The sequence below is a fragment of the Halictus rubicundus genome, chromosome 5 (genome assembly GCF_050948215.1).
Source record: "Halictus rubicundus isolate RS-2024b chromosome 5, iyHalRubi1_principal, whole genome shotgun sequence".
Taxonomy (NCBI): domain Eukaryota; kingdom Metazoa; phylum Arthropoda; class Insecta; order Hymenoptera; family Halictidae; genus Halictus; species Halictus rubicundus.
In genome coordinates, this window is record NC_135153.1 from 10748687 (window position 1) to 10771687 (window position 23001).

General features: G+C 43.7%; 3 protein-coding genes across 9 annotated transcripts in view; 1 reads left to right on the plus strand and 2 right to left on the minus strand.

Moving 5' to 3' along the window:
- Siz (Brefeldin-resistant Arf-GEF family protein schizo) overlaps positions 1 to 10109 on the plus strand; it is an 81031-nt gene extending 70922 nt beyond the window's left edge. For 5 of the 6 annotated variants that reach the window (XM_076788285.1, XM_076788288.1, XM_076788286.1 and 2 more), the window contains 7 exons: positions 3142 to 3537; positions 4471 to 5056; positions 5258 to 5617; positions 5712 to 6085; positions 6301 to 6956; positions 7049 to 7390; positions 7848 to 10109. In XM_076788285.1, the coding sequence (XP_076644400.1) occupies positions 3142 to 3537; positions 4471 to 5056; positions 5258 to 5617; positions 5712 to 6085; positions 6301 to 6956; positions 7049 to 7390; positions 7848 to 8119 (2986 nt within the window). In that variant the 3' untranslated portion in view covers positions 8120 to 10109. Of the gene's footprint in view, positions 1 to 797; positions 881 to 3141; positions 3538 to 4470; positions 5057 to 5257; positions 5618 to 5711; positions 6086 to 6300; positions 6957 to 7048; positions 7391 to 7847 lie in introns of those variants that run through there. The other variant, XM_076788290.1, reaches the window with a different exon arrangement.
- Positions 10110 to 12167: 2058 nt separating this feature from the next.
- Bx42 (Puff-specific protein Bx42) lies at positions 12168 to 15199 on the minus strand. The gene is made up of 8 exons (XM_076788292.1): positions 14925 to 15199; positions 14463 to 14616; positions 14182 to 14349; positions 13799 to 14106; positions 13579 to 13714; positions 13255 to 13513; positions 12607 to 12988; positions 12168 to 12507 (listed from the first exon to the last, which is right to left on the minus strand). Exons 1-8 carry the CDS (start codon positions 14936 to 14938, stop codon positions 12297 to 12299), a joined length of 1632 nt encoding a protein of 543 aa, XP_076644407.1. The 5' UTR covers positions 14939 to 15199; the 3' UTR covers positions 12168 to 12296.
- A 1279-nt stretch (positions 15200 to 16478) lies between these two features.
- Positions 16479 to 22789, minus strand: Rad50 (DNA repair protein rad50). Of its 2 annotated transcripts, XM_076788293.1 has the most exons (15): positions 22367 to 22789; positions 21694 to 22285; positions 21463 to 21617; positions 21184 to 21382; positions 20871 to 21094; positions 20237 to 20602; positions 20037 to 20157; positions 19590 to 19968; positions 19301 to 19506; positions 18471 to 19228; positions 18081 to 18206; positions 17730 to 18005; positions 17513 to 17646; positions 17308 to 17439; positions 16479 to 17228 (listed from the first exon to the last, which is right to left on the minus strand). In XM_076788293.1, the coding sequence occupies exons 1-15, from the start codon at positions 22595 to 22597 to the stop codon at positions 16973 to 16975; spliced, it is 4155 nt and encodes a 1384-aa protein (XP_076644408.1). In that variant the 5' UTR covers positions 22598 to 22789; the 3' UTR covers positions 16479 to 16972. The 2 variants fall into 2 exon arrangements, 1 of the variants encoding a protein (XP_076644408.1); XR_013082311.1 differs by lacking the exon at positions 16479 to 17228 and having other exon boundaries at positions 17822 to 18005.
- Between the last annotated feature and the right edge of the window lie 212 nt (positions 22790 to 23001).

Genomic DNA, 23001 nt, shown 5'->3' on the forward strand with positions numbered 1-23001 from the left:
TTATCGTTCGGACCTTTTTCACCTATGACGTTGAATCACACGCGGAAGAAGCCGAGAATTTCGTTCTCGGTCGAACGGATGGAGACGCGAAACGCGAGTTTGCTCGTTTATTAGAAAAGGGATGAAACAACGCTGGAGCAACGCAGGAACGAGCTTCGGAGTCGGTGGGCTCGCGGATCCTCGCGTTTCGTGTTTTAGGGATGAAACGGAGACGATCAAAACGATCGACAAATTGCACGAGCGCGAGCTCGTTTTTAAAGCGTGTGACAGAGTTGGCTGGCCGAAGAGGGCACTTTGCCTTTAAAATCGGGTAATGTTCACACGATTAACCGGCGGAGTGCCGTGGAAGCGGAGAAGCGGAGAAAAGCGAGGAGGGAAGAGAGGAGAGCACGAGGACGAGGTTAAAATCGATTCCGGTGCAGAAGGTTGCTCACCACTGTCGAGGCCGGTGTGCACGTGCTCTCTCTCTCTCTCTCTTTTTCTCTCTCACCCCTCTTCCCTGCACAGCACGGTCTTGTTCACTGATTTCCGATCCTCGCGTCGAGGACGAAGAATGCCTCTGGCTGCCAGCTGCTCGCTCGATCCTTCCTCTCGATCGGGCCGCTCCGCCGGAGCGGAGACGATCGAGATCGGCAGAACCACGCGATCCTTCGCGCTGTTCGCATCGGCGCTCTCGATCCTCGGACCCTCGGACCCTCGGCGAAGTTCTCAAAAGTGTTATCGAAACGATTTCGCGATCGAAATTCATGGAAAACCCTCTCATGGTGACATGAGCAGAGGATTTACGGTGGTTTCGCAGTGACAGTCTCGACGTCGAAGGTACCGGGTGCGCCGCAAAAGCGATCGAGATGGTGGTTCGTGTTCCCGGCTTTCTCACGGGGTACGTAGCTCGTTGCTCGATAGGGGGTGAGTTTCGTGCGATGATTCATCGCGTGATTCACGACCTCGTTGCAACACGTTCGCGTTCGTTAACACGGTGATCGCTGACAGCTGCGAATTCCGGTCTTTTCGGGACAGTACGCCGGGAAAACGACGAACGCTTGCGCAAAGTTTTTGCTCTGTTGCACAGGCTCGATCGATGTCCCATTATTTTTACGGAGCACGGTGCCGTTGACACGGCCCGATACCGAAATCTATTCGATCAGCGGCGCGCGTATCGTCGTTAACCCCTTGCGCTACGATTCATTTTATGATCGCAGCGAGCAGAGCTTTGGCATCGTTCATTATTTTCCGAAAACAAAAAGGGAAAGCTTGTGCTTATCACATGCATGTATGTTCTCCGAAGGCTTTGCATCCACAACAACAGAGTAGAATTTTACTCCAGTTTAATTGGATTCTGTTCGGAATCCAGGGTGCGAGGGGTTAACGAAGGTGTAATGAAGATTCTGAACGGAATCTAATAATTATGTATGTTATTGATTTCCTTCACACCGAAATAATATTCTATTTGGTTGTAGTCGATATGTATCCTTTGGAGAAAACATTGGCATACAATAGATATAATCCTTTTCTTTCTATGAAATTCTGAACGATGAAGAATTTCGAGTCATTACAACCACAAAATAAATAGTAGTGCAAGGGGTTAAATCGAATAACCCGCGGAAACCTAAACAACAGCGACAACTCCGACACCTAACAGAACTCGCACTTGGACCGAGTAACTTTCGCTCGGCGGAAAATCGATGAGAGTATCTGTCTGGCAAGTGTCGAGGGAAAAAAAGAATCGAAATTAGGGGGATCGAGGAATAATAAGAACGGTATACGACGGGTCGAAGAATTATTTAGCCGGGCGGCGACGTTGCTGCGAAACGCGTGAAACGAACATCCGAACGAATTTGCAGGTCAGGAAATACATTTCGGTGGAAATCGTAGGCCTATCTGCCGCGATAAGTGAAATCACCGGAAATCACGTTTGGCAATCGCGCGCCGAGCGGATATTGAATAAAGCGGGCCGCGACCGGTCGTCTAGCGGCGCGCGCTGCTGCCCCCCCCCCCCCCGGAATAACAAACGAAAAACAAGATGAGTCCGCGAGATTGCATCGCGAATTGCACCGGTGTGGCGCGACTTCGCCCGGCAATTTTTAATTGCCCCTCGTTGCACGCTGCGCGATGCGCGCTGCACTATGCACGCTGCTCGCGAACGAGGACGCGCGCACCTTATCGCTCGGCCGCGAACTCGTTATCATCGCCGGGGGCGAGGGCTCGAAGAAATACTCGTAACGATGCCTCCACGAGAATATAATATTAATTGGCTTTTCATTATTTCACTCTCCCGCTTTTGACCCGTGGAAAAATTGTCCGCACAAATGCCTCGACTCGAAATCCTAGAATCGAGCTCAGCCCGCGTAGTCGTAACAACGGTGCAACGACCTTTGAAAGGATAACGAATGCGGGTGCGTCTGCGGAGCAGCTGCCTACCCTCCGATCCAGATGATTTTTTAATATTGAAACTTTTCAACCCCTTGCCCTACAATATCGAGTCAGACTCGCGACGACGATCAATTTCCTTTAAACCGAAATAAAATTCTATTTGACGGTAGTTGATGTACGGGGTGTTTCACGTAACTCGAGCGTCTAAAATATCTCGCTTGTTTTTTATGTTAGAAGAAAATGTCAGAGGAAAACATTAGTTGGTTCAGAGGGGCAAATATTATGATAGGCAAAAAAATTTGTTCAAGCTTATATTTTTTGAGATTCCAAGGTCATCGACGGTTTTTTAAATGATATATTTTTCTTATCGCTGTACGATAGCCGAGGTCAAGACGAATCCAACGACCTGTAATATTATGACCTTCACGAGACCTAATGTTCTCCTCTGAAAGCGAGATATTTTAGATGCTCGAGTTAGGTGAAACACCCTGTATATTGATATCTTTTTTTTCTATGAAACTCTAAACGATGAAGAATTTCTAGTCGTTATAATCGCAAAATAAATAGTAGAGCAAGGGGTTAATTTGAACAACTTTTCCGTGTGGATATTTAACGGCGGTCTCGCTTAGTTTCCGAGATAAACTAACATATTATAGAATCATCTAGATCGTAGGATAGCTATTCCGCGAGTTCACGGGAAATGTTAGGAGCGAGAAAATTGCTGTTGAAATCGATGCCCGAGTGAAAAGGTCCGTTTCCTTCTGTTCGTAGTTTCCCGACGAAGATGGAGAGGCCGTCGCAGCACAGCTCGAACGCGAGCCAGGTGCACAGCGGCGGGATGCACGGTGTGTACTCGTCCGGCAGCCAAACATCCCTGACGACGTCCTACATCACGGGCCAGTCGTACATACAGAGTCAGAATTACGGGCACGGGCACGGGCATGGACACGGGCACGGGCACGGGCACGGAGGCCATGGACCGTACTCGTCGTCCTCGAACGTGCGGGTGTACTCGCACGGGGGTTACAACCAGCCGCAGAGTTACGGGACGATGGTCCAGGGCTACGGTGGCCAGCCTCAGCCGGCCCCATCCTACCAACAGAATCACCTGAAGAAAGGACCCGCGAGGAACGGGGACGTGCTCAAGAGATGCCGGCTGCAGACCGCGTAAGTTTCTCGGCAAGATTCTTACGGTTAGCGTGCCTGTTTCTTTCTCGGTGCTGCTCGTCTTCCATCGTGGTTCTTGCATGCGAAATGTCCCACTTTGAACGGACATAGTCTTCCTTTAACACGTAACATTTTTATTGTCACATATCCAGATAAACCGAATTTTATTAACACTAGGTTTACGGGACCCGTCAAAATGACGGAGCCCTAATATTTTCAATTTTGGATTATCGAGATTGTGAGGATCCATCTACGTGGAATTACTCAACAAACTTATTATTTCCTTAGGTATATATTGTTTCAAAAATGGCTGAAAACTTGGATAGACAAATTCTTCGTACTTTCATAAAGTAATGTAAAATACTCACTTTTAATGCTCCGTAAACCTAGTGTTGAGATCTTTAGAATTCGAAAGTGTTAAAACAGCATCCCCTGTAATGCATTTAAAATGTCTAGTTTCGCTTTCATTAATTAACCCATTTGCATCATAAGGAAATATGAAAAGAACTCCATCATCACTATCGGATCTTGCTTCAATAATTCGTCTTCCTTTCAGTGGCCTAATTTCTTCTTCGCTATAATCAGAATTACTACTTTCATCTCCAACAAAATCCTCCATTTCTATTTTTTAGCTAACGGATAATCATAGTGACCGACAAAGTTGAGCGTACGCATACGGCTCCGGTGATAGTGACCAGGAAAATCGAGCGTATATATACGCTATTGAATGCAAATGGGTTAAACTACTCTGATTTTGTAAGAATCTCTGAGAATGATATGTGGCAGTTAACGCGTTAAACAAACTTATTCTTTGGTCGTTCGCGTTGTAGTTCGTTTACAACGATCGTCATCTCTGCTACGTTCGTAGTTTCCCTTACCATCGACGAGTAGCGGCGTGAATTAATCGATACGTGATGGTTGTGCTTGGAGCAGGTACGAGTTGTCGCAGGACCTGCTGGACAAGCAGATCGAGATGCTGGAGCGGAAGTACGGCGGCGTGAAGGCGCGTAACGCGGCGCTGACGATCCAGCGGGCGTTCCGCAGGTACACGTTGCTGAAGAAGTTCGCGGCGATCACGGCGATGGCCAAGGCGGAGAAGAGGCTCAGTCGGAAGCTGCAGGAGTCGACGGAACGCGGCTCGGTGGCGAACCAGCTCCAGCTCCAGCACGAGCACGGTCACGGGCACGAGCACGAGAGGATGGTACACCACAGTCAGATCTACATACAGCTGCCGCAGACGGCCAACAGGCCGATGCCGATCAGGAGCATGTCCCTTAGGGAGAGGAGGCACGTGGAGAACTCGCAGTCGCCCATTCCGAGGAGCCAGAGCGGCAGGTGCGAGGTACAGATTACAGGTGCCGGTCATCAGCACGCGAACCATAATATCCATCAGACCGGCAGGCACACGCCTTCCCTCGCACCCAGCCCCTGCAACAGACATCAGCAGTTGCCTCCGAGCCCCTGCTGGGAGTCCAGCTCGCAGGAAAGCGGCTCCAGCATCCACTACTATAATCCCCAGGTGATTAAGCCTTTCTCTTCTCGGTTATCGGCCTCGATGAACCGCGCGCAGCTGTTTGTTTTTAGACATTTCGGGCAGCCGATGCCGAATTACCCTCTCCGCCTCTTCAAACTTTCACGACTAGGGTAGAACCCTTTGGAGAGGGCATTTACTCGTGAATTTTTCGACGGTAATGAACATGATCCGTTTCGCGATCGACAGGAAGCGCTCTGCGGTCTCAGGCAGGAGACACCCCCGCGAGACCTGCTGCGAACGCCGTGCACGTCTCCGTCGACGCCCCACAACCTTCAGACACCGGTGCCGCAGAACTGGAGCTCGTCCTCGCACCTGGGCTCGACCGGCAGGTCGAGAGGCTCGGCGAAGAAGGTGCCGCCGGAAGTGCCGAAGAGAACGTCTTCCATCACCTCCAGGTCCATGGAGCCGCGTCACAACGGTCTCAGCAAAAGCGTCGAGAACGGGAGCTTGAGCTCGGTGCAGAGCTCCGGCAGCGATTCCACCAACTGCGAGAGCTCCGAGGGCGACGCCCAGAGAGGATCGCCCGTCTGGAAGCACAAAGGCATAGTGAGTCTCTCTTCTCCGTAGAGAAACACCGGGCGGAGATCCTCCTTCGCGGTTCGACCAACCAACGCGCGTTCTTCTTCCGTTTCCGTTTCAGTCGAGTTCTCCGGAGCACCAGGACTGCGCGAGCCACGCGACAGACTCGTCCGCCATGATGAGCAGCGTCAAGGACCTCGGTCACTCGCACGCGAGTTCCGGCTACCAGCTTCCGATGATGGACCACTCGGAGAACATGCCGCAGACCAGCTACAAGGTCTCCGAGACGGTCAGGAAGCGTCAGTACAGAGTCGGCCTAAATCTGTTCAACAAGAAACCGGAGAGGGGCATCAGTTACCTGATCAGGAGAGGCTTCCTGGAGAACAGTCCCCAGGGCGTCGCCAGATTCCTGATCAGCAGGAAGGGATTGTCCAAGCAGATGATCGGGGAGTACCTCGGCAATCTGCAGAACACCTTCAACATGGCTGTGCTAGAGTAAGTACAATTTCCGGTAACCGGCAGCGAAGCCAGATCAAGACCTTCCTCCCACTCTACCTTACTCCTTACACGGCGACGAGTATCCTTCAAGAACCCCCTAATCCGGTAATGACAGGGGGGAGGGGCAACTCTAGTCTCCTCAATTTCCCCTGTCTGGCTACACTGATAATCGGCAATGTCGACCGGGTCCTAAATCGTCGCTCCGCTCGCAGGTGCTTCTCCCAGGAGCTGGACCTCTCCGGAATGCAGGTGGACGTCGCCCTGAGGAAGTTCCAGGCGTACTTCAGGATGCCCGGCGAGGCCCAGAAGATAGAACGGCTGATGGAAGTGTTCAGTCAGCGGTACTGTCAATGCAATCACGACGTGGTGACCAGACTGCGATCGCCGGACACCGTGTTCGTGCTAGCGTTCGCCATCATCATGCTGAACACCGACCTGCACACACCCAACTTGAAGCCGGAGCGCAGAATGAGGCTGGAGGATTTCGTGAAGAACCTGAGAGGCATCGACGACTGCGGGGACATCGACAAGGACATCCTGGTGGGGATTTACGAGCGGGTCAAGGAGAACGAGTTCAAGCCCGGCTCGGACCACGTGTCCCAAGTGATGAAGGTCCAGGCGACGATCGTCGGCAAGAAGCCCAACATGGCTCTGCCCCACAGGCGATTGGTATGCTACTGCAGGCTATACGAGATCCCCGACATTCACAAGAAAGAGAGGCCCGGCGTCCACCAACGAGAGGTGTTCCTCTTCAACGACCTGCTGGTCGTCACCAAGATCCTCAGCAAGAAGAAGAACAGCGTCACTTACACGTTCAGACAGAGCTTCCCCCTTTGCGGAATGGTGGTCACGCTCTTCGAAGTTCCTCGTAAGTTGAAACAGCCCCTTTTCTTCTTCTTCTTCTTCTTCTTCTTCTTCTTCTTCTTCATCGCTCGATTAACGCTCGTTGTTCGTCGACAGATTATCCGTACGGGATTAGACTCTCCCAACGCGTGGATGGCAAGGTGTTGGTCACGTTCAACGCGAGGAACGAGCACGACAGGTGCAAGTTCGTCGAGGACCTCAGGGAATCCATCAGCGAAATGGACGAGATGGAGACGTTACGGATCGAGACGGAACTGGAACGGCAGAAGAGCAGCAGAAGCGCCAGAGGCGGAGCCGAGAACAGAGACTCCGGCGTGGCGGACGTGGAGATTTGTCCTTGCCCGGGGCCCTGCTCGGAGAGATCCGAGACCATCGACATGGACTCGCAGTTGAAACGCTCCGCGCTTAGCAATTCCCTTCTTGACATACACGAACAATGTGTGTAACCTTATTCTCACTCAGTTATCACCGCGTCTCGGCGTACGCGTCCGCGCGATGCTAGTCAGTTCCATTTACTACCTTGGCGGTAGCCCTGCGTCCGGCAGAAAGGATCTCCGTTAACGCTAGAACCACCAACGTCGCCGCTTTCATTCGAAATTGTCCCTCGCACAGGAACTCGAACAATTTTTTGTCAAAACTGTCGAAACCTTTGAAACATGTCGCGCGCCAACGTAGAACTGTTGGTACGATTCTAGCGTGAGGGAGCGTGTTCGATCTTGCGCAAACTTTTGCCGAAGAACACTTTCTTGCGTTAGCGAGATCCGGGTCGAGTGCTTTCTCCCGGAAGCAGCGGCTCCGCCTTTCCATTGACATTCGGAGCGGTTACTAGCAGTAACTCTTCAACGTGTCTCGTTTGGTCGTTGGTTAAGCAATGTTTGCGTTGGTCTGTTCACAGTCGCCGGTGAAAAACCGCAACGCCGTGGGAGCGTCGGCTCGTTGGACAGCGGTATGTCGATTTCCTTTCAATCCACATCTGCCAGCTCGATGAGTCAGGGCATTAAGCATGCTGGACAAGTTCATCCTATACATCCGGGATCCACTATACCTGGCGGTGCTAAGGGACTCGCGCAGCAGCCATCTTTTTTAGGGGGTCTGTTCGCGAAACGGGAGCGAAAGCTATCGCAATCGGATGAATCCGGGCCCTACAGTCGTACCACGGAAGTATAATCTATCCTTCCGGTGATATCTGGACGGAATGGATTCTCCCTCCGTTACGACGGCGTACGTTCGGTTCCCTTCTAGTACGTTCGACGGTACCCTCGCCGATTTTCCACGCTGTAATGCAGTGCACACTGTATGTAATAACGTACTAAACGCTTCGAGAATGTACTAGTCAGAGGAAAAAGGAACGCGCGGAGGAAGCGAGAAACGATCTAACGATTTTCTGAATTCGACGCGACACGCGCGCGCTGTCTTTGAGAATTCTTCTCGTGTGTGTCCAAGTTAAGATTACGATTACGAGTTTCGATGAAAATTCAGTCGATCGTAGAGGCGCTCGACGGGAATGACAAAACGTCTCCACGATGCTAGAAATAACCCGTCTGTACCCGCGAGATTGAATTTGACTGTTATTTAGTCGAGTCTCGAGGCTCGACATTCGATCGAGAAGAACAATGTACATATATGCGAACTTACGAACGTATTACTTGAACGCGCAGTGTATCGTAGACAAATTTCTTTGTACGCCTTCGTCGTGGTTCTAGATCGTATTCGAAATTCTCGTAACAGCGGTGCATAGATACACATATACATACGTAACATAGAAGAACTCGCAGCTGGAAGCACAATTTCTTGTAAAGTTACCGGTAGTACACCTTACGTGTTTAATATATTATTACAGCCGATGTGTGCACGATTTAAATACAATGTCTCGAACGACGAACGGCAGAGAATGTATTTGTAGAGAGAAAACATCGGTAGTCGCTTGTTTTTTTTTTCTTCTGAAAATCGTGTCCACCTCTGGCACGAATTTACCAGGAAATCGCGCTAGAGAGACGACTTCATTTCGAGGAACGAAATTTGAAAAAAATGACAAGTTAGCCAGCGGGAGAGACCAACGAAAGCGATCGAAAGGCGGACGAACCTGTTAACCGGGAAAAACCCCAGACAAACATTTCCTCCGTAGCGTCGCGCTATCAATTTGCATCGCCACCGATTGCGAAGGCAAAAGATAACTTTGGGGAGGAAACGGCGTCCCTTTGTGCGTTGGATTCGCGAACGGTTAACGGGTTATGAACGGCTTAGAGGCAACTGGTCGCGTTCGATGTAAATTTATTGGATTGGGCAGGATCCAATCGTGGTCACTTTACACTTTACAGAACGGAGGAGCGAGAGGAAACGAGCGTGCATGAAAGCGATAGAACGATAGAGCGAACGATTCCACGAGAGATAGACGGTGGGGCGACGGCTCCCACTGGCGCGTGTATAGTTATTTATTCATCCAAAAGAGATCGAGATCGATCGATTCTTTCTTACGGTATTTATAATTTCGTTGAGCGTACCGAGTCCCATGAACCGGTTTTCAAAAACGACCTCGACACGCCACGAAGGAAAGGAGATGGGGGCGAGGCGAGAAAAGCGGTTTATGGACAGCGAGACAGACGAGGCACTGTTCTCGATAAAGTTTATATACTTAAAAAAACAATTGTACATAATAGACATAAACATATACATATTATATATATATATATAACGGATAATTGTAACGATTCTAACGATGACGACAATTGTAAACTAATTTACTGTAGCCTAAGGAAACAATAAGCAATCCCCTCTCAGTGTTAGGTGCATGTCGATGTCTAACGAGTTTTTAATATCACACACAAACACACACACACACTCGCGCACGCGCGCGCAAACATAAACACAGGGAATCGCATACACTCACACGCAGCGACGTTAAAGTTTGGATGTAGCAGCGTCGGAACGCGTTAGCATTTAGCGCGGAAGGAAAATGAAAAAGAGAAGACGTTTTTTCTAATTGTTATTATTCATTCGTAAGCCTTTGAACGTGGTTCTGTTTGCGCGTTTCAGCTCGGGGACACTCTTCTCCGCGACAGCGCGACGAAAAGAAGGAAAAAGAGGGTCGTCTGCTCCGTAAGGTCGCGGACGGGCGCAACGACCGATCAGGCCCGATCGTGCCGGCGAGACGTTACGGTGGAGCAAACGGAGCGAACGGAGAAAACGTGTCGAGTCGATCGGTTTCCTCATCGCGTAGCACGTAAACAACTATTGGGATCGGCGTTAGCAACATTGTCAGGATCGAGGCGAGCCTCTCTCGCATTCTTCGAGGCTTTCGAAAAAGGAACAGGGACAACTCGTATGCCTTATATACTGCCACAACTCATCTCTGTGAAAAAGAGGAACCGACTCGCGACGCGCTTTCGATCAGCTGAGCCGCCGAATCACACGGAGAACGGAACATTGTATATATATACATACGTCTATATACATAACTATTAAACCAGCGCTCGCAATATTCGGATAACGATCATTCAAAGGAGTATCTGATTTCAATTTGAAAGCGACTAAGAATTCGTTCCGAGCTTTTTGGGAGTCCCTATCCGAAGATAATTGACATTTTGTGGACTCTTGATTAACATCGTCTCGTTTGTTCGGCCCCTAGGCTGCCTAGATCTAGTAGCAGTATTTCTCGACGGTTTTAATATTTCGATAACTAGCGTATCGCGATTCGCCTTCGGTTAAAGGAAAAATAAAACGAGAAAACAAAAAGAAAGAAGAAGCAGTGTTCAAAAGAATAATTCGTCGACGAGCGTCGTGTAACGTTTCGATAAGTAGCCGCGGCCGAAGGGTCAACGAAGCGAACAAGGGCAATTGAGTAGCTGGCAAAGTGTTCATTAGAAATGTACATACACGTATAGTCTCCCATTGATCCGCGACGGTCCGTAGTCTTCAGCGTTGATAATTCTAGTCTTTCTCATCAGGAGAAACCGGAAACAATTGAACGGAACGTGAAACCCGTCGACGAACGGTCGACGTAGCTTGTAAGGACTTGAACACAATAAAAAGTGTCGAACCGACCGACAGATCGATGAACTCAAGAATTTTTGTCTAAGCGACGAAGCTGTTGGATCGCGTCAATTTGCGCAAATCGCTCGCTCGAAGTACCGGGAAAAGCAAATCACTGGAGGAGGAGGGATCTTCCCACTTTAACCGATGCGACGGCACAGTTTTCTTTTTTCATTCTGTTCGTCGCGAGGACGCAACGTACACGCAACCGAAAGGAAAAGAAAGTTTGAAGAACCGCGCGAAACTACAAACTTTTATTTTATTTAGAGTCTCGTCTGGCCCCGTCCCGTCGAGCACCAAATAGAATGAAACGTTTGTCCAGTGTTTCCCAGAAAATTTCGAACCCTGTAAAGTGAGAAAATCTTCCATCACCTTGACGAAAATTCTGTGATAATCATCATACGAACGAAAAAGAAAAGACTGATTAGAAAGACCGCCTCTAAGTTTGCCGTGTTTTCGTGGTTCACCAGTTCTACCGTAGATCAAACCGATTCGAGTGTTCCCGTAGGTTCGAGGTTCCTTCGAGCGCAGAATTCGTAAGCAATATTATACGACAACCGCGATCGGCTGCTCCGTCTACCCGAAAGTATTTTCTATGGGAAGCTGTGACACGCCGACGTTGACTTTCGCGATAAACGGCAAACGGCAAACGACTCGTAGCCTCGCGGAAACTAGAGAAGCAATCATACAACATCGAAGCAATACAACGCTGTGAAACGTAATAACGTCGCGTTCCGAATTATCGCGTATCCACGGCGATTAGGCATCGATTCGATTTGACGCGATCATTTTGACAAATAAAGAGAAAACACGAGAGAAAGAATAACGTGTCGACACGAACGCGGCGGTGTCGTTAAAACTTAGCGTACCCTATGATTTGATGAGAAAGCGAAATAAAATAATGCGTTACTACTATGAGATAACAGTTGCTCCCCCCCGTACGAAAGTATCGCTTCCTTTGTTAATCTAACGAACGCTGTATGCACATTGTGTTAATAAAGAATTATGAGTCTGAAACGTGAATGAACGGCGACGATAATCGACCACCTAGCAGCGGCTTGGAACGTTGGAACAACAATCGTACGTATAATTCATTTCATTCAACTTGTAAGTTCCGATCAGCATTCCCTCGAAATAGAAGATTCAGTATTCTCGGTCGAAGGAAAGGCAATGAAACCGAGCCCAGTTGTCTGTTCGCTAAATAATCATTTATTTAGCGATATGGTTTTACAAACGGTCTCCGCGCATTTCGAAAACGGAGACGGAAACGTTTCGCCTAAAACGATAAGAGAATGATCGAGGATCGGCGGATCCGTTAATGTTTCCTTCGTTTGTCGCGATCGTCTCTTCGTTGATCGCGTTCATCTTTGCGTTTGGTGGTTGTGGTGGTGGAACTGCTGGCGCGCTTGGCCTGCTTCAAGAATTGATCCAAACCAAATGGATCCTCCTCGTCCTTCTCGAACTGCACTGGTCCGGATCGGGTCGCCGATCTATCTGTTCCACTGAATTCTTTGTCCGGCACGAATCTAACAAAATACAAACAATTTCTCGTAATAAAGTGCACGCTTGAAACGCAGATTACCGGAAAACAACGCGTCTCTCTACGACGGGTTCTCATCACCGACCTGTTTGTTTTAACGAGCTTCTCCAAATCATCACCGTAAGTGTCTTTGTCGATGTTTTTACTAGGACGATAGATATGCGAGCCAATGGAATTGGAATCTTTCCATGGTTTGTCGTATACGTTGTATTCGTCGTCGTGTCCGTAGCCACTGTCCATTCCCTTGCTCGTGTTGAACAGTCTCTGATCGAACTGTGCTTCCCCACTGTTAGGAATGCTCTTCGCCGGCAAACCGAGCGCGATCTGTTCGCTAATGTCACGTTCCCGTTCGCGTTGCAATCTGGATCGCTTGTCGGGTGCAGCGCGTGCCAGATTCCTCTCGCGGGCACGGTCCTTGTGTCGTTCTTGCCTCAGCTGATCTCTTTCCCTGGACTCTTCCGATTTATCTGTACGGCGCAATTTTATAAAACGCTATTAGACATCTTCGTCAGCCAAAGTTCTTATTCTCTAGAAATGGTATCGGAAAAAATACCGTATTTCCCCCATAGTGTCGCGTGACTCTCGAGACACGAGACGGTTGAAAACAGTGAGAGCTGTATTTCCTTCGTGTTCGTAAACTAAGATTAATTCAACGCGAGGTGGTAGGGGTAGTGATACGATGCTAATGGGGAAAATACGATAGAATCGTGATACGGTAAATTTCTAAACAAACCCATTGCGGCAGAGGATTTTAAGCCAGCGCGCTCTTCTCTGGCCTTCTGCGCGAGCTGCCTCAAGTGATCTTCTTTCTTTTCCTTCTCCTTCTGAGCCAGCTTCTTCTCCAACTGTGCCCTCATTTCCACCGCCTCTCGAGCTTTCCTGTCAGCGATATACAGAGCCTCGGCGAGCTTGGCAAAGTTCTCATTAATGTGGACTTGTTGCAACCCGCGACCGTCCGCGGCTAAACGTTTGTCCAGAGGAATGGTGTAGCCCTGAACAATTCAGATTCGGATGAAACTTCTACCATCGATGCTCGTGAGGGAACTGGCCAACTTACCTTAGCGTTCTTCCAATTACTAATGCAGGGAGGAATTTTCCATTCTTTTTGTTCCTTCACCGTGACTTTCCTCGTCGGCGAGTGCATAACCGGTGCTGGAGGTGATGGGGGACCTCTCGGTATTTTCTTGTTGATCCTTTAACAGTTAAACATTGCTGAATTATTTAAGGCGGTTCATCGGATCGTGGTGGTAAGAGATTCATGGTCCGAAGAGACTCACTTAAATTTTGGTGGTTCCAAAGGATCTATCTGTGCTTCCACCATTCGAATGACCCTCTGTTTAGCTCCGGAGTTGAACGATTGTCCTTGTTGCGATGGGGTGTACCGAATATACTGAGCCGGAGCCTGCTTCTCCGCACATCTCACCGGCATAGCGGCGGCTATCTTCGATCTGGTTATTTTCTCCAATGCTTTCTTGGTTTTGTCTGTGAGCTCGTCTATCTCGTCTGTCTGAGGACGCTGCAAACTGGGATCCTCTTCGCTAGTTATTTCCGAAGGCAGTAGATCGCTCAATTTGCTGTAGACAATCTGTAAAACATCGCTATAACTATACAAAGAAATTCTTAGAACCGACGAACATGTCAAAGTTTCTGAATTCATTACCTTATCCTTGGAATGACCTTGCCTAGCAATTACATCGTACTTCACCTTCCCATATGCATCCAACTGAACTGCTAGAGCATTACTTGTGGTTTCTTTTCCCTTCATTCCCATGCCCAGAGGATACTGGGCCACATGGATCTCAGGGAATGCTCCTCCATCCCCAAAATCCTATTGAAATTGCGTATACTTTTAATAAATTGTAACTAGTCGAAAGTTCTGTAAGTACAATCGATGGGCACATTGCGATAATAGTTTGACAAGTAGATTCGATCGATACATACTTCTGAATTCCTGGGAACCCATCCTTTACGTTGCCCATAGGGAGGAGCAGTGACAACTGCTTTGACCAACGCGGACACTGGCCTTTGGCGTAATTTCTGCTCGCGTGCTTCATCCTCTCTGTCCCATACCACCTGCGACGGAGCAGGTAGTAAACTGCAACAACAATTAGCGTTTCAAAGAGAATACTTACAAACATTACTTAAGCCCTATGTCTTCCTTTCTTTCTCATTATGGTGTGATTGGGGATGAAGCTAGCAATTAAGATAGTAAAATGACACAGTCAGATCGTTCGCTCAATAGTCAACGAGTGCACCATTGACGCGATCGAAGTGCATGGAATCAAACTAGCTGAGAAATAGCGTTAATTGACATACTACAAAGAACAAGGCAAGCATTCTCACAATGAACAGTTTTCAGAATGATTAGGAAATGAAATTTACATATATATCACAATCACTAACCTTGCCAGCGACATTTTACTTAACAATAACGCCACCAATTACAACCACATTTACGTGTTAGTCATAACAACGAACGTAGTTTTCCATGGTTTTCCATCAAACGAACAGTGCGTGAATCATCGTGGAAAGAAATCCCCTAGACGAAGCGAAATGTCCCTAGAGAAAAACACGTTCGACTACCTCTTGCAGAATCATGATCTCCTGGTAGAGATGTTCGTTTTCGAGGTTTCGAAAAGATTTCTCGGACGAAATCGACTCTCTGCCAACAAGATGTGATCTCAATGAAGGTCATACGCCAGATCCGAGGCTTTCTCGAAGACTACGCCCCCATGACCAGGCCGCGCGTCTCGTTCCCCGTGCCGGTCATTGTTCTCGAGCTATCTCAGGCCCGTACCATATCAACTGTGCGCATGGCGCATTAAGGGGGCACCCCTATCAATAGGTTTCCAAATTAACCATGAGGTACTATTGACAATCCGCTTTTTTTTGTCAGTGGTATCCCCTGTAGACCTATTTCACTGCGGGGCAGTGGCAATAATAAACGCATTGGCAATAATAAACGCATTGGCAATAATATATCATAGGTGATGTGGGTAGCGATACGGGTGTCGCTACGGAACAGGGGACCCAGGTGGCATTGATCCGCCACACTCCAAACGGCCGCTAGGAGAAGCTTCCTAGCGATCTTCACGCTACAAACGGCCGCTAGGAGAAGCTCGAATGACAGTGTGCGTGACGTGTGCGTGTGCCATGGTGTGCCGCACACAACGCTAGATCCGCAAAAACGTACAAGGTTGCAAATGTTCGGGAGGCGGCGATTCATTGCTCGATAATGCAAAGATGGGGCATTTCAGTGGTCAAAAGCAATAGATAAAGGATAAATCTAGAGCGCTCGCCACCAGGCAGGTCCTACTTTTGCGTTTTCGAGCAATATTTTGCATTATTCGGTCGCATGATGCCGACAACGTAAACAACGGCGCTGTCGTAGCTTCGTTCGAACAGCCGTGCCTCGGCACACTCGCACACCGCTAGGTCGGCGTGTACGTATACCTATGAGAATCGCAAGGGTCCGAGAATCCGCATGTCATTTCGCGCTAATGCAAAATGACAGAGTTGGGCAAAATATTTTTGTAAATAAAAATTGCGAATAACTAATAAAAGGTAAAAAAAATTTGTATTCCTTATTCGAAGGTTCGAATAAAGAAAGTATCTTTGTTCGACGAGAATTTATCTGACGAATAAAGATAATTTTTTTTATTCGTAACGGATTTATTCGAACTTCGAATAATTTTTTCATCTTTTATCTGTATCTTTTATTCGAAGGCTTCGAATAAATCTTCGAATAACTTTTGCCAGCTCGAATAAACGGCGGCAAATTCAAATTGCAAAATTGAAGCAGTAATAAAAGATGAAATATTGACTTTCGGCACGCTTGTAGTAACGTACATGATTGATTACGTTTATTCTCGTTGTCGTTAGAGAATTATTAAATCATGTTCTGTTTCTGTGCTTAGATAATAAGGACTTATTTTGGAAATTCAACATAAACATTCAATTATATTTTATACAAGGTTTTATTATTCAATTTATGCAACTTTCACTTATTAACTGTTCATCATCTATAAAACTATAATTATACACGAAAGTACGTTTAGACCAAGATATTTTGTATTCTTAAAGTTACTATTTACGAACTCAATCGGTATTAATTTATAATAAAATTAATTTTTTTGATACTGTACAGTACAGTAACAGTAACATTATATACTTATGTTCTTTGACTATCGAATTATTGCAATACGATACAGTTCTTATGTATATACACTATTGTAATCCCGAAAAAAACAAAATTATCTGAAATTATACAGATTGTAGATAGAGGAAAGAAGAAATTACTTTTTTTATTTTGGATTTTGGGGGTTACTTTAGTGACAGTTCTGCAGCTTTGAACAACTAGATTCTTTTTGCAGTTTTTTTTTTGTTACAAGTGATGTATGCTTTCCATTAGCCACATATTTTTTAGTGCTGAATGAGATAGAGCGAAGGCATTATAGTTTAAGGACATATCTCTTCTTTGGTGCATTAGCTTCATTATTATCCTCGCTATCAACTTCCCTAATAGATCTCTTTCTCTGGTGTGAATTATCGTCATGTACAATTGCATGTGAATTCATCTCTGATTTATTTGGTGATGTCGCCGAATGTTCACCAGCTTCTTCTTCAGACGATACTTCCTCTTTTATATCATTCGTTTGAAAATAATTTCGATTTTCCACTTGACAGTATCTAATTGCCGAGTATCCACTAGAAAGTTCATCAAATTATAATCACACAGTAGATTTAAAATGAGATTTCTATTAATTCATATTTATCAAACACATACTTATTTTTTCTATATAGTTCATGGAAGCCTTTATTATCACTCAATTCAGCTAGCTTGAACAAGAACTTTTCATCGTGACTGATTACGATCAGTTGAAAATTCTTCTGATATTGTGATCGCAATTTGACAACTCTGTAAAACAAAACAACATTCGAGTTTCAAATATTTAATGAAACTGATTTTAACAGAAATGATGACTACGTACGTGGCTAAAGCATTTGCCAAACTGTCTGCATTTGCTCGATCCAAATTTGTTGTTGGTTCATCCAACGCAAGAATTCCACAATCTTTACAAAAAGTCTCTGCTAAAGCAAGCCTTATAATTATGGATGCTAGAACCTGTAATCAAGTATTTTGTTTAATTGTAATTAAACAAATTTACTATTCTTTAACAACTATATTTCTATGAAAGGAAATTTTACTCTTTGTCCAGCACTACAACGACCTTTCATATCAATCTCATGGCCATGTTTTGTTTGAACCAGTTTATAATTATATGATCTTTTCGCACTACCTATAGATTTGGTAGTATCTGTGCGAATTTCTATGGACGTGGTATCTGATCCAGTATATACGACTCTCCACATTTGCTTTATAATTCTATTGACTGTTGACATACGTTCTTCGTGGTATTCTATCACAGCTTTATCCAATGCTTGACTGTACGATTTTAAATTCAATATAACTTCTTGTAAAACCTGATTTCAGGAATAAGTTAAAATAATATCATATTGTCAAATAAACGGCTACAAAGAAGAATATTGTTACGTTACCGTTAATTCGATACACTTTTTTTTATGTTTCTTACGCGCTTGTCTGTACATGTCTTGTTTCAATTCTTCAGTACACTGTTCAACAGCTCTTTCTAATTCTTCTAGATTACCTTTCGTCGTGTTTTTCTAAATATTTTAGAATATATTATACGTATATCCACAAAGTGATATTGTTGCAGAATAGAGTAAAGCATCGTTGTACATATTTTTAAATCAAGAGAGCAAGGCACATTGTATTTTTTAAAAAATTTTTGTGACAAAAGAAAAATGGAAAATAGACGTATTTGATCAGAAAATATCTACAGTGTCTACAGTATTGTTGTACTCTAGAGATTGTAGTTCAGTTCGTACTGTATAGATACTTCTTAAAAATTTACTTAAACAATCTACCTGTCGCAGCAAGGTTTGTTCTCGATTTTGCAAGATCTGCCACTCTTCTTTTACTTGAGCATGGTCTATAGACAGCAATTCATTTCTTAACTTTGAACACTGTTGTTGTAAAGTTTTAATGTTCTCCTGAGCTTCCCGTAACAAAATATTATCAGACAAATTCTTTTTTTGGATTTTGTGACGAGTAATTTCCTCCTTTAGTTTGTTTATCGTTTTTTCAAGGTCACTTTTGTCTTGTTGTAAATCTTGGATTGAGGTTTCATAATGTTTGATCTTGGTCTGGGAACGTTCTAATGCTTCAGGAATTTTACGATATACATATGTATCGACATCGTCTTGTACTTTCAGTAATTCGGATAAGCGTCTAGTCCCTTCAGCTAATAGTTTTCTATCAACTTCCAGTTTCTCCCAATTTTCTTTCTTCGTTTTCCCTAATTTTTCAATTCCTGAACTTAAGTCACCATCTGCTACTGTTGATTTTTGCCTCAAATCATCCACCATCTTTCCCAATGAAACTTCTTTCGAAAATAGTGTTTCTTGTTTCTCTTGTAATTGTTTTAATTCCTGCATACCCGAACGTATCTTCAATTGTTCCTCATGCAATGTATTTAATTCCTCCCGAGCGTTATGCATAGTTTCATTCTGCGAATTTATCGAGGATTGCAAATTTTCGATATCCTGACGAATAGTTTTTATAGATGCTTTCAACTCTTCCCTTTGACCTTGAGCTTTCTCAATACTGCGTTCTGACCGAATACCTGTATGTACAAAGATGTTAGTTATCACTCGTGCATAACACTGCGTGTATGTAATTAAGACCACTGATGTACCTGCATTAATCATACGAGTTCGGAAACTGTCGATTGTTTGTTTATTTTTCAATATATCATCAATGCATCTATCCCATAATACAATATCACTCATGACATTTTGGGTCAACGTTAATCTCTTTTCCGGGTCAGATTTCTTCTCTTTCAATTCCGTTATAAATGTTTGCGATTTTGCGAATGCAGCTTTAGATTTTTCTATATTATTCCTATAAATTGTGACTAAATTACCATGAAACTGATCAAATAAAGAGTAAAGAAGTAAATGGAAATTAAACTTTCAAATATTTACATTAACTTCTCTAACTCGTCTTCTTCAAAGTGTATTATTTTTTCAACCACTGGCTTCAATTGCAACATCTTATCATATTTTTCTTGCTGTGATCTCATTTCTGTTTCGCATTCTTTTAAACGGTTAGGATGACTTTCCATTTCATTTTCCATTTCCCTTAACAAATTCTCAACGGCTAGACGTTCTTCAAAGCCTCTGTGACATAAAGGGCAACAAGGATTTGTTTCTTTTAATTGTTTCATATATTCCTTATAAGCGACACCTTGATGAGCATATATGCCCCGCTTGTCTTGTAAGTCCTTTAGTCGTGTGGATTGCAATAACACAGATTCATCAAAATCTTTATAATTACAAATCAATGAAACCTTCGCTTTGTCAGCTGAAAAAGGAAAATTTATTGTTGATAATGAATTTACTTTAAAATTTTGAATAGTACTTTTAACTCACTTTCTATTTCCTTCTTTTTTTTCTGAAGCTCGCTTTTAGCATGCGATATTGTTGTTTGTAATGTAGTACATCGATGTTCTTCCGTTTGAATTTGTTGTTTAATAGATTCTATTTGGCTTATCTAAAATATGATTGTAATTATATTTATTAGCAATAAAAATAAATCATGGAAGTTTGTAGTAATTATCATTTTGAAGTACCAATTCTTTTTGAGTCGTATCCAATTTATTTTTCAATTTAACTTGTGTTAGTTCTTTCATATCCAGCAGATTCTTTATTGTTTCTCCATGTTTGTCTTTTAATTTTTGTAATTCCTTTTCCTTCGATGCCAACGAAGTATTATGTAATTCCAGTTCAGCTTCTAACGAACTTTGTTTTAATAATGAAGCTATTTCTTCATCAACAGCGTTCAGCACTGCTTCTGTTTCATCTCTTGATTTTATCTTACGTGCAACTTCTTCCTTTGCTTCATCTACATTCATTGTCTCGTTCAAATGTTCAATTTTATCTTGTACCGTTTTCATTTCAGACTCTATAGAGTTTAACTTATTGGCAGCAGCTCCAAGCTTAAAATGAAAGTAAAATATATTATACTATTATACAGGGTGTTCACGCTATTACTAGCCAGCGTTTCTCTTGCACATAATGAATATTAGAAAAAAAAAAAATATTTCATTCCATGCTATATATTCCAAACAATATTACTTTTTTCTCTTTCACTCTTTTCGAATATTTATTATTTGCAAAAAAACTCTGGCTGGTAATAGTATGAACACTTGAACACCCTGTATACAGGTCTTATAAAATAGCAATTTGATATAAATTTAGATATACCCGCATTATCTGCAATTTGATTTTATTAATTTCATCTCTCGTCTCAATTACTTCGCTTTCTTTCATATTTTTTTCCGATTCTATTTTCGAATATTCACTACGCAATGTATCCACTTGTTTTTGTATTTCTTTCTCCTCTCCTTCTCTTCTTATTCTGTTATCCTCTACATTACGTTCTAACTCTCGCAATTTTTCTTGTAATCTTTTGGTTAAAGCTATAACTTCTGCAACAGTAAAAACAATTGAAATTTGTAGTGAATAAAAAATACTTAAAATTTCTAATTTTCCAATATGTGTACAGCAGTATTCAAACCCATTTCTGAAACATTAGAGTCTGCAGTATCCAGATTCCATGCTGATAATGTCTGATTCAGTATTTTGTTGCGGCTAGTAATTTTCCTTTCCATATCTTTAATTTGTTGCTTCAAAGAACCACTGGTGGTATTTTCATTGGCTAAAAAATTTAATGTCTTGGTTTCCTCTTTAGCAATCTCTTTTATTTTCGTCTCACACTAGATGTATTAAAAGCTAATGTGAACTCGAAGCTTAAAGACCTTCATCAATTGAAACAGTTATTTAAAAAATATTATACCTCTTTTATTTTATCAACTTTTCCTTCCTGTTTTTCATCATATGTTTTCATCTCAGCCAGTAATTCCTCCGTTGAACCTTGATACTCCTCCTCTATACTTTCTTTTAATCTTTCCAGTTGTTGTTTAGATAAGTCATACTCTGTGCTTTTGCTTTCTAAAAAAAGATTGCACTTATAAATATATGAGTTTTGTTACAGGAAAAATTCTCATTGATATTTTAAAAGAATTACTTTGTTGAATTTGTAAATCTTTATACTTGATATCTATTTTTTCCAAATTTGTAATCTTCTGAGCTATGGGTTCCAATTCCTGATTTATTTGCTCTATTCTTTCTATTGCAATTTGCAATCGTTTATTGTGGTCCTTCAGTTTTTTTTCTTTATCTTCTACTTGGTTAACAATTATTTGACACGAGTGTTGTTCCTCTTGCAATAATTTTACTTTTATATGTAATTCTTTCATATATTTTATAATACTTTCAAAGGCTTTATTATAATTTGCGCTGTCAAAAATTTCATCAAATTTTTCTTTCAATTTTTTACCATCGTTAAATGGCCAACTAAGATCTTCTTGGTGACAAAATATAACATAATCCAAAATTGGTTTTGAAACACCCATTGCTAATGTAAGTTCTGTGTCAACATTAGCACACCGATTAGTTATCGATATCACGTCTTTCGTACCTTTATTGATCCTACTCAGGGCACTGTCAAGAGTCTTAAATTTCGATACTACATTCGCTTTGGCACATTCCATTGTTCTGCATATTGTAAAAATATTACCCACTCTATCCACTATTTCGGCCTTTACAACAGCTCGAACCTGTCAAAAATAAATGCTTAGAAAATTAGTAACAATGTAACAATGAAATAAAGTAATAAAGAGATAGTAGATATTTTTTACCATGGATGTCATTGATAAAGCTGGGTCGTGTATAAAGAATTTCCCACGCTCCGAATTTGGAGGAAATTCGCCGCAGGTGGCATATTTCAGAGCCTCAATAATTGTTGTTTTCCCAGTGCCATTCGGACCAAGAATAAGTGTCAATGGTCGGGAAAATCGAATTGTTGCTTCTTCGTTTTCATCAGCAAAGTTACGAACACCCCGTAAAGAAAGTCTTCTTATACGCGACATTGTTTACAATATGTAACCGTAGCACTAGCCAAAATAATTCTAAATGAATCTATTAGTTCAAGAAATGTACTATCAATAAACTTTATTAAAATAAGTCGAATTTGTGCGAACTTTTGTAATTGTAACTTCAAATAAGCGCGAATAGAGTGAACTGGTGGAATACATATACCAGATAAGCAGACTCAGTGCCGGCCCGCGGCACGATGCAAGTGATATACAACATCAGTGCTCCCGCGTGAGGGGGCGCCTTACAAGATTATTTGTAGGTTTACGGTCTGGGGAATTTCCAGACTGCGGCCTACTACCGCCGGGAAACCGGAAACTGGATGGAAGGCACTGTTGCGTGTTGTAGTACAGAAAACTTTATTACGTCTTATCACGACGAAGGTTGTTACAAGAGAGAG

Coding starts and splice junctions, on each gene's coding strand:
- Rad50 (XM_076788293.1), bottom strand. CDS start 22,597: ATGTCGCGTATAAGAAGACTTTCTTTACGGGGTGTTCGTAACTTTGCT. Junction 19,969..20,036: donor AAAAAAGAAGGAAATAGAAA/GTGAGTTAAAAG, acceptor TTCCTTTTTCAG/CTGACAAAGCGAAGGTTTCA. Junction 19,229..19,300: donor AACTCGTATGATTAATGCAG/GTACATCAGTGG, acceptor TTGTACATACAG/GTATTCGGTCAGAACGCAGT.
- Bx42 (XM_076788292.1), bottom strand. Junction 14,107..14,181: donor AAGGTCATTCCAAGGATAAG/GTAATGAATTCA, acceptor GATGTTTTACAG/ATTGTCTACAGCAAATTGAG. Junction 13,514..13,578: donor GTAATTGGAAGAACGCTAAG/GTAAGTTGGCCA, acceptor TGAATTGTTCAG/GGCTACACCATTCCTCTGGA.